The following is a 10,550-nucleotide window of genomic DNA, read 5'->3' as shown; positions in this document are numbered from 1 at the left end:
GTAGGACAGGGCCTGGGGGACCACCCAGCAGGCTTCAGAATGGACTTGAGGGTAGGCCGGGCTATACCTGCGCTCAGCCCTGGCCCTCACCCTGCTCGCTGTCCCTGACCCAGCTTTCGGGGCGGCCCTCCCCCACCCCCATGATAGCCATGTCCTGTCCCTCTCCTTCCATCCGCTACACTGGTTCCAGCCTGGACGCCCCTGATCCTGGACGCCCAAGAGTGAGACAGGAACACAGGGTTCTTCTTTATGCCTTATTTGCCGGGTGAGCCCCACCAGACAGCCCTGGCCTGGCCTCAGTTTCTCCTCTGTAAAATGAGCAAAGATCTTTCCAAGCTCCTTGACTCAGACTCTCCAGTCCTGGCCTCCCCGAAACCCCACTCCCTGTGGGTGACATGGGCTAGAGTTACCCAAGGGCAAGAATGTGTTGCCCTTGACAACCATTCTTTCCCTGACTTCTCTCCCTGAGGGACAGAGAGGAATGCTTCATTAGTCATCCTGGCCTCTCCTTCCTTGTCTTCAGCCCCGCTCCCTCTGCTCCCCAGAGCAGGTGGCTCAAATTCCCCCTGAGGGTTCCATGGAACCCCCACGCTCAGCCTTGCCCTCTAATCCCTGTGACTGGAACCTGTCCTTGTCTGAACCTCATGGGGCTGGGGGTGCCGTGGGGTGCAGGTGGGGGGATGGGCAGGAGGACTTGGGGGCAGAGAGTGCACTCAGGTCATCAGACATCTCCGAGTGCCTCTTCTGAGTGGGGTGCTCTGTGGGCAGAGCTGCTGGCCTCTCTGATGGCCTATTGGAGGGAGGAATGAGCGGAGAAAATGCCCACCTTTTACCCAGCCTCCACTTCACATGTAGAGCTTCGGCCGTGGCCCGTGCCCACAGTGGCCCTGGCACAGAATAGTCCCCCAATAAACAGTGTGGCAGCTGCACTGAACGTAGCAACTAAAATGGCTTCAGTCTTCTGACCTCCAGCTGCTCTGTGTCTGGCTGGGGAGATGTAGGCCCAGAACAGGACGGACTTGGCCCCAGGCTTAGGTGAATCAGGGATGAGCCAGGGTCACTTACCTCTTGGCCCCAAATTTGTGAGATTTCACTCAAAGGAGGCATTCCTCTGCAGATCTAGACTGCAGATCTGGGGCATCACTGTGCTGGGGAGGGTGAGGAAGGGACTTCCTGCCCCTGGAAGTGCCAGAGCTTCATCCTGAGCACCTCCATGGGACAGGGTGTGATGGTTGCCATGGAGCTGATGCCTTGTTTGGTGACATGGAGCTGGGTGAGCCTTTAGCTGGCTGTTCTGTGTTTGGGGGCGGGTGGAAGCCCCACCTCATCCCATGAGTCACCCCAAAGGTACAAGGCAAGGTAGGTCCTTGGGAACAGACTATTCCCCCCCCCCCCCCCCCCCCCCCCCGGGCATCCTGGGCTCATTCCTTTCACACTGGGACTCACTGGGCTGGGGACATCTGGACCAGGGAAGAGAGCTGGGCTCTACCCTGAAGCCACAACATGGTAGTTGTCAGCCCAATGATGTAAAACAAGATGGTACCCATGGGCCACCTGGCCAGATACACAGAGCAGAGAGGTGTTCATCTTAGCAGTCAAAATAGTTACTGAGGGGCACCTGGGCAGCTCAGAGGTTGAGTGTCTGCCTTTGGTTTAGCTCCTGATCCTGGGGTCCTGGGATCGAGTCCCACATCAGGCTCCCCACAAGGAGTCTGCTTCTCCCTCTGCCTGTGTCTTGGCCTCTCTCTGTGTGTCTCTCATGAATAAATAAAATTTTTTAAAAAAGTTACTGAGCACAATTATTGGGCCAGACCCTGGGCTCAGCGCTGGGGATGCAGTGGGGGTTTTCCTGTTAATGGAGAAAAGAGGTATTCGTCAAATAATGATACGGCCAATTAATATAGTTGGGGGAAATCATTTATACTGTGGTCGAGAATGTAGCATAAAGTTACTGTCTGAAATGGCCTGATACTGATGCCCAAATAGACAGATTGATCCAAGAAGTGAATCAGAACATCCAGAAGCTGACTAGAACACACACACACACGCACACGCACACGCAGACCAGGCATGAATGTCTGTGAACTCCGAGGTGTAGGATACATCAGACTTTGTTTTCTGAATCACAGCAACTCTGGTTCCTGGTGTCCATTCTCTCGGGCTGTCGGCCCAATATCGGTTGCTTCACACGGCTTCTCTCCTCTGCTGAGTTTGGCCAAAGTTCTGGTGCGGACTCAGGCTAGGAAGATGGCTGTGGGAGGAGGTGGCATGTCTGGCCAGGAGTCTGCCCTGGTCCTTCTTGTCGCTGTCACCAATTCTGCCATAGTGGCATGGCTGGGAGCTGCTTACTCTGGTGATGTCCAGCTGTGCCCGAGCAGGGCCGGCCCTCAGCTGCCCAGGCTCCTGTCCAGGAACGTGGGAGAGAGAGCATCCCCTGGCCTGGCTGAGCCTGTGCTTGTCTGCCGCCAGCTCCCTTGCTGTCACCTGCGGCAGCCCCAGGATGAATTCTGCAGGACTAGGAAGGACTCCTGCAGGCCTGCGAGTCTGGGAAGGAGCCCTCATACCTGTGCTTGGCAGGACAAACCGAGCCAGTGGTACCCCGAATGGGCTATGGACACCCTGGGTACACATGGGAGCTCGTCCCAGGTTAAAGAGGCCCTCTTGGTGGCCCTTTGGCTGAGCCTCCCTGCACACAGATACCCACACTCACCCTGACCTCATTAGCCTGCCCTGAGCTTTCACTCTGGTATCGGCCCCAAGTTCCCTTGGGGCTGAGTTGATCACCAATGGAAATACAGTGATTTCAAATCCTGAAAAATCTGAAACTATCTGTTAGCATGTCTGAGTAGAGTTAGTGTCACAAAAAAATCAACCAGGCAATTAATTACAGAGTCGATAGGATTATCTGCCCCTTTGAAGTTCACTATAATATAAATAAGTACTATAAGTACTTTTGGGGATAAAAAAAATAGTGTATGTGGGCTGGCAATCAGATAGCATGTAAATGCATTATAATAACTAAAGAATATTCATAATTGTTTTTTTTTAAATGTGTTTTAGGGATGCCTGGGTGCCATAATCGGTTAGGTGTCTGACCCTTGGTTTCAGCTTAGGTCATGATCTTGGGATCATGAGATCGAGCCCAGCATTGGGTTCTGTGCTCAGGGTAGAGTCTGCTTGGGGTTCTCTCTCCCTCTGCCCTTCCTGCTCATGCTCTCTTACTCTCGAATAAATAAATCCTCAAAAAATTAAAATAAATGTTTTTTTAAAGTATTCCCCCAGGCAGCCCGGTGGCTCAGCGGCTCAGCACCCCCTTCAGCCTAGGGCGTGACCCTAGAGTCCCAGGATCGAGTCCCACATCGGGCTCCCTGCATAGAGCCTGCTTCTCCCTCTGCCTGTGTCTCTGTCTCTCTGTGTCTCTCATGAATAAATAAAATCTTAAAAAAAAAAATAAAGTACTCCCCAAAAGAATTTGGGTTTTAGGAGGGAGGCTCTGCCCAGGTGCAGAGGCTGGGCTGAGGGGAGCTTGTGCTTGGGGGCAGGGCTTGCCCCACAGGGGACTGTTGCTCCAATCCAGGTGAGAGTTGGTTAGTACAGGCTCGGCACCCCCACCCCCTACCCCAGACCCCATCTAGGACCCTTCTGCTGAGGAAGAATTGCCCTGTCCTGGCAGTGGCCAGAGCTGGAAGGAGAAGAGGGGTCAGTTCACCTGGATAATGAAAGGAGAAAGGGCGATGTTGGGGAGCCCCCCTTCCAGAGCCCGGGCTGCAGAGAGTACCCCTAGGCTTGCCTTTGGCTGTGACCGTCCCATCCAGGCTCTGCCCTGGCTGGCCAGTGATCCTGGACAAGCCCCTTGAGAGCAACTTCCTCCAGTACAGGGGGCTGGAGAGCCATGGTGCCAGGTTGCCCTGTTGGCTGGAGCCACGGGGGCCACCTGGACCCCAAGCTCCAGCCTCCTTCCTCCACCCCTCCCTGGCCAAGCCCTCTTGGAGTCAGGGGTGGGAGGGTCCAGGCTTGTCCTGACGGGCAGCTACTGATTGTTCTCGTCAGACCCCTCCCTGGGATGCCACATCCATGGGGCCTGCAGATTCTGCCCTCAAACCTGTCCAACCAGTTGTTTGCAAAGAGGGGGGACCTGGGAGGAGCTGCAGGAGGTACCAGAAGCAGCCTCCTCCATCCAGATAGATAGCGGAGCCCCTGGGACGCTGCAGACAGACAGACAGACCCTCGGCCTGGCCATGGGGCTCAGTGGGGGTCAGTATGGGCTGCCAGTGCCACTGTTGCTGCTGCTGACCTGCCTCCCGCGGGGGACAGCCCTGGGTGAGTGAAGGGGAGCAGGGCACTCTGTCTCCAGCTTCAGGAGGACAGATCTACCTCCTCCAGCTGCCTCCCAAGCCCCAAGTCTGGGTGGGTCAGGGGAGGTGGCCCACCAAAGAGGTCACAAGAGATAGACACCTGTCCCCACAGCCCAAGACAGGAGAGTGAGCAACGCTTCCTCACTCTCTTTAGGGTCCTCATCCTCATGGGTCCTGAGCCCCCATCCTATTCTCACCAATGCCTCCCCACTGTCCCCTCCTTCCTGTCCCGAAGGAGAGGTTTAAAGATGTTGACAAGGACCATCCCTCCATGAAGAAAGCTCTGGAAGCCCTCCAGGCATGGCTGCAGGCATTGGTTACTGTGGGCTCTTAAACTGGAGGTACTTAAGAGGTGCAGCCCCTCTCATCTGGGCTACTCTACTCCTTCTCCCTCATTAAGTGGACATTAAGTACCTGCTGTATGCAGTGTGCACCAGGCCTCAGAGACAGAAGTGGGGGCTCTGCGGAAGGAGAGGTGTAGCCCTGAACCTTTGGAGCTGAATGAAATGGAAATGAATCATACTGAACCCAACGGAGAGAGGGAAAGGATTCTGGAGACTGGGGGGGAAAGCCACCTCCCCTTTCTGCTGCTGGGGAGGGGCCTCCTGTGCCTCCATGGCTTCCCCAGGCCCCGTGCAGGGCAGAGACCCTAGTGACTCAGGTGGGGCAGGATCTCCCTCTTGACCCCTGCTAGTAGACTAGCAAGGCAAGGGGCAGGGGCTGGACTCAGGCCCCCGCCTGTGACCCACGGGCACAGAGTTGCTAGGAGGCCTCCTGATTTGTGCCTCACCGCAGCTTCTAGAGAACGCCTCCACTCCTCCCTCAGATCGGGGCTCCCGAATCAAGTCTGTGCCTCCCCCGCTCAGGCTGGGGCTTCCAGAACCATGACTTCTCCCTCAGGCCAGGCTGTGGGGGCTTGGCTGTCCTGCTGAGCCTCTTCCATCTGCCCCCCATCTGCCCCAGAGCACATCAGCTACGTGCCCCAGCTCTCAAACCGCAGCCTGGCAGGGACACTCACCCAGTCCACCTTCACACTGGAGCAGCCCAGGGGCCAGTTCAGTCACCGCAGCATCTCTGACTCTGATGCCATCTGGCTGGTGGTGGCCCACAGCAACGGTGGGTGCTGCGGGGGCGGGCCTCGGTTTCCCTCTGTGAACGGGGCAGGAGGCCTGGGAGGAACAGCAAGCGTGGGGGAGGGTTGGCAGGTTTTGAGGGGCTGGGGGACAGGAAGGCTGTCTGGCCTGGCAGGAGGTGGGGGGGGAGCCCCGCCCCTGCAGCCCTCACCGTCTGACCTGCAGTCACCCTCAGCCACCCAGAACTTCAGTGCCCCACAGAGGGTGGAGGACATCCCTGTCCCTGAAGACTTCACCCGGAGGGGCTACTACCTCACACTGATGGCCAACCGCTTGCTCTACCCGGGCAACCAGCCAGGCAACCAGCTCCGGGTCCTCCGCGTTGGCAATGATACCAGCTGCTCCCCCACCAAGAGGGGCTGCAACCACCCCCTGCCGGGCCCAGGCCCCTACCGGTGAGCTCCTGCCAGGGCCCAAACCCCAGCCTGGGGCAGCTCCCTGCTCAATGCCTGGCTTTCTATGGGCGGGCGGGGGTGGGGCAGGGGCCAGGGCTGGGGAGGTCTTGGTGACTTCTCCCTTCTTTCTTGAGCAGAGGGTCCACCACCTGCACCTCTGCCCCCATGGGCCATCTGGACCCCACAGGAGGTTTCCCCATCTAGGCAGGATGTGCCCCAGCCCATCTCCCCTTACTTGGGTCTTGATTCACTGATATTGGGTGCTGGGAATCTAGACCATTCCACACACATTTCCTAAATGAGGACATTAAGGACCAGTGATGGTGAGGGATGCACCCAAGGCAACACAGCTGGGAAATGTCACAGCTGGAATTGAGGCCCCTTCTGGTGGGTTCTAAGGCTGGCTTTTAGGACAGTCTGCACTTCTGTCCCCCACCCCTCGATCTCCCAGGCCCTGAAAGTCAGGGCCAGAGGCCTCACTCCCTATCCTGGGTCTTCTTCTCAGAGTGAAGTTCCTGGTGATGAGTGACAAGGGACCTGTAGCTGAGACAGAGTGGTCCAACGAGACCCACCTACAGCGAGGTAAGGGGCTGGTAAAACACTGGGGCGGGGGGGTCTGGGGCCCGGGGGCTCCTGAGGATGGGCTGGGCTGGGGAGATGGAGCCAGCCCCCCATCACAGGCACCATTACCACCCCACTGCCTGCCGGTGCCCCTCCCCGAGCTGGGGAGAGGGATGGTCAGTCTGGAGGCCGTCCCAGGTCCCTCTTCTCAGGTCGGATCTCTCCTCCTTCCACTGCTCTGCCTGCCTGGGGAAACCCCCTCATGCCCCTCAGCTGAGAGGCTGCAGGCTGCTCCAGGCCCCCAAAGCACGGGCACCGTGGTCATCATTGCCATTTTGTCGGTCCTGCTGGCTGTCCTCCTCACTGCCCTCCTTGCTCTGCTTATCTACACCTGGTAAGTGGACAGGGTCTGGGCCCCCTGGGAGGGGTGGGGTCTCTGACCGGGACCACCTCTTATGCCCCCAGAAGACAGCAGGTCGTGCGAGTGTGTGTGCACAGGAAACCCTCCTCCGCTATCCCTCTGGGCCTGCCAATTGCTGGCAGGAGCTGTTGGGGGCAGGGCGAGTCTGCGCTCTCGGAGCGGGCCCCATGTGACCCCTGGCGGCATCCGCGGGACTTGCGAGTGGGGCCTGGCCCTAGATACTCCCGGTGGGGCACACGCAGATGCAAAAGACAGGCGGATCAGCTGAGCAGGGATAGAGGAGAGTGGGGGTGCTGCACTGCTGGATCTGTGAAGTTTATGTTTTTTAAAGATTTTATTCATTTATTCATGAGAGACACACAGAGAAAGGCAGAGACGCAGGCAGAGGGAGAACAGGCTCCATGCAGGGAGCCTGACATGGAACTCGATCCCAGGACTCCAGGATCATGCCCTGAGCTGAAGGCAGACGCTTAACTGCTGAGCCACCCAGGTGCCCCTGGATCTGTGAAGTTTAGAGGAAGAGCCTGGATCTCTTTGGCTAAGCCGGCCTGGCCAGTTGAGCCTCAGTTTCCCCAATGCTCCTATGCCTAGAGCTCCAAGCTGTGGGCAGTAACTGTGGGGCTTAGATCAGGCCCTAAGTTCCTCTTCTCTCTCTTCCCCTGCAGCTATGACATCCGCGGGAGCACTCCCATTTCGGGCCCCGAGCAGTCAGTGTGCGTGAGAAGATATGACACCCACCACATGATCAGCCCTCCAGCCGTGGGGGGCTCCTGAGGGGTCCTCACCTACCCCTCAGCCTCGTCCCTGGTCCAGGCTACAAATCCTGGACTGGGGGCATGCCCTGCAGCTGCTGGAGCCCTGGGAAGAGAGTGTTTCCAAGTGAGGGTAGGGAGAGGGTAACTTAGCTCAAAACTGGGCCTGTCCTTGTCAGAAATAAATGTCCCCAGCACCACCACCCGCTGCACATCTGTGTTGTACTCCTGAGCAGTCAGTCTTTCTGAACCCCTGTCCACAGCTTCCCTGCAGGGGGAAGGAGGCAGGTACTCAGGAGGATGTGAGCCCAGGGTCCCAGGCTGGCTGAGCCATCTGCATCCAGGTAAGCCTCTCATCTGGCCTCAGTGTCACTCTCTAGAAGATGGGGATGATTACACTGGCCTCACTGGGCCAAGTTTCCGCTAAACCAGTGAGGCAAATGTGTTCATCCTGTCCTGGCTACTCCATCCCCACAGCATCCTCCCTGTGGTCCCCTCCCCAGGTGGCCCACTCTGTAGCCCCCCTCTGGCTGGAGGGCTTAGAGCCTCTGAGCTTCACACCCAGCTCTAAGCTGGCTCTGGGTGTTGGGGGATGGACGTGCATGTGATGCTATGGCTCCTAAAGAAGCCTGGGCTCAGCCCAGAGCTGACTCTAGCCCCAAACCTAGTCCAAGGCATCTGGCATTTGTTATCATCAGCCCCACTCTGGGCCAGGCTCTGCGGGGCGAGAGATGACCCATGCGGGATCCTGCCCTCAAGCCACCCAGTGCTGTGGGGGAAGAGAGGGACACCAGCACTCAGGGAATAGAGGGAATGCAGGTGCCAGAGATCCAGAGGAGGCTTCAGAAGAGGCTTTATGGGCAGATGCAGCCTTGGAGAAGGAGCAGCATTGTGCCAGGTGACACAGGAAAGGTGCACAGGTTGGGGGGAATAGCATACGCAAAGGCCTAGGAGCCACCAGGGGCTGGTGGATGGGCAGGTTTGGGGTGGTGAGAGGATAGGGTAAGGGATGGCAGGGAGGCATCCCTGCCTAAGGGAGAGGCAGCCTGTGCCACGTGCCCCTGGGGCAGGGGGTGGGGAAGGAGGGTGCTGGCTGGGTTCCCAGGTGCCTCTCTCTGGGAGGTGCAAATGGCCCTAATTGGTTTATGAGCCCACGCAGAGCATCCGGCTCCTGCTCTGGAGGAAATCCTCGGAGACCATGGGGGAGCCAGGCTGGGAGGGGCACGGAGGGGCAGGGAGGGGCGGGGGGCAAACAGGCCTCTACCCTCTGCCTACATCAGCCTTGGCCTCTCCATAGCCTTTTTGGAGCAGCCATGAGCCCCAACCCTGGGGCTGGGTGACTCTGGACACATCACTTACCCTCTCTGGTCCTCACTCTCCCTTTATGTAAAAAGTGAGGATTGAACTGGGCACAAACCGACGCCCTATAGGGTTGGGCCTGGCAGGAAACAGATGGCACGCTGTCTGGCGGGGCAATTGAGAACGTTTACAAAGGTGTGGTCAGCGTGCTAAGGGGGCCAACAGGAGGGGGCCCTGACCCAGGGCACTGATGGCCATAAGCCCTCCTATCTCTGCAGGGCTGGCAAGAGGGGGTGGTGTTTCCAGAGCCAGGGAGCAGGAGCCGTGGGTAAGGGTCGGCACAGCAGAAGTGGGGGGCGCCAGCGGGGAGGCTATGGATAGAAGGACAAAACCCCTAGAGGGAGTTGGGGAAATAAATACCCCTGCCTTTCTCCTGATTTCTGCTCTCACACCGGTGTCTCCAGCAGACCGCATCTTACCAGAAGCAAGGGGGCAGGGGGCTCTGGGGGGACATGGTCTGGGTGCCAGCCTCCTGGGACCAGAGCAGCACAGAGAAGGGCCAGGAATGGACTCAGGATTACTGTGATCTGTTTTACTCCCAGCTCTCCAGACACCAACTGGGTATGCTGGGATTTAATTCAATTCTGATGCTAGCTACCTGGAGTTAGGACAGACCCCACAGGTAAGGGCTCGGCCCCCTAAGACTGCTCCCCACTTCAGACACACTAACAAGTACTGGGTGCCCGGGATACCCACACTTCTGTCCAACCTCGGCTGTTACTCAGCAATCCCCATGACCCCATCCTCAGATTGGATGATTTGCTGGGACAGATCGCAGAACTCAGGGTAACAGCTTACTTACTATTACTAGAGTATTATAAACGCTATAAATCAAGAGCAGCAGCCTAGAAGAGGTGCGTAGGGAGAGGTAGGGGGAAGGGGTGTACAACTGGCATGCCCCCTCCGGGTGCGCCACTCTCCCAGTGCACTCACCAGCCCAGAAGCTCTCTGAACCCCAGCATCCAGAGTCTTTGTGAACATTCCCTCACGTAGGCATGATTGATGAAATCATCGTCTGTTGGTGATGGAACTCAACGCCCAGCCTCTCTGCCCTCCCAGAAGCCATTGGGGGTGGGGATGGGGCTGGAAGTTCCAACCTCCTAAGCACCTGGCTGGTTCCTCTGGAGGCCAGCCTGCTTCCTGAAGCCACCCGAGGCCCCACCAAGGATCGCCTCATTAGCTGGGACTCAGGTGTGGTCCAAGGGAGCTTGTTACAAAACAAAAGATGTTCAGGGCACCTGGGTGGCTCAGTCGGTTGGGCATCCAACTCGGGTCATAATCTCAGGGTCGTCGGATCAAGCCCCGTGACAGGCTCTGCGCTGGGCATGGAACCTGCTTGAGCTTCTCTCTCTCCCTCTGCCCCTCTCCTCACCCTCACACTCTCACTGTAAAAAAAAGGGGGGGGGTGGGAATCCCTGGATGGCTCAGCGGTTTAGTGCCTGCCTTCCGCCCATGGCATGGTCCTGGAGTCCTAGGATCGAGTCCCACATCAGGCTCCCTGTGTGGAGCCTGCTTCTCTCTCTGCCTATGTCTTTGCCTCTCTGTGTCTCTCATGAATAAATAAATAAAATCTT

General features: G+C 57.7%; 1 protein-coding gene across 1 annotated transcript; it reads left to right on the top strand.

Moving 5' to 3' along the window:
• Positions 1–4,110: 4,110 nt before the first annotated feature.
• LOC144318185 (uroplakin-3b-like protein 1) lies at positions 4,111–7,820 on the top strand. Its single transcript, XM_077904961.1, has 6 exons — positions 4,111–4,320; positions 5,319–5,471; positions 5,664–5,883; positions 6,389–6,465; positions 6,718–6,838; positions 7,531–7,820. The coding sequence occupies exons 1-6, from the start codon at positions 4,239–4,241 to the stop codon at positions 7,637–7,639; spliced, it is 762 nt and encodes a 253-aa protein (XP_077761087.1). The 5' UTR covers positions 4,111–4,238; the 3' UTR covers positions 7,640–7,820.
• The last annotated feature ends 2,730 nt before the right edge of the window (positions 7,821–10,550 follow it).

Source organism: Canis aureus, chromosome 8 (genome assembly GCF_053574225.1).
Source record: "Canis aureus isolate CA01 chromosome 8, VMU_Caureus_v.1.0, whole genome shotgun sequence".
NCBI classification, from domain to species: Eukaryota; Metazoa; Chordata; class Mammalia; order Carnivora; family Canidae; genus Canis; species Canis aureus.
Note: the sequence above shows the minus strand (reverse complement) of the source record. Positions and strands in the feature narration are given on the sequence as shown.

Coding starts and splice junctions, on each gene's coding strand:
- LOC144318185 (XM_077904961.1), top strand. CDS start 4,239: ATGGGGCTCAGTGGGGGTCAGTATGGGCTGCCAGTGCCACTGTTGCTG. Junction 5,472..5,663: donor GGTGGTGGCCCACAGCAACG/GTGGGTGCTGCG, acceptor AGTCACCCTCAG/CCACCCAGAACTTCAGTGCC. Junction 6,466..6,717: donor CGAGACCCACCTACAGCGAG/GTAAGGGGCTGG, acceptor CATGCCCCTCAG/CTGAGAGGCTGCAGGCTGCT.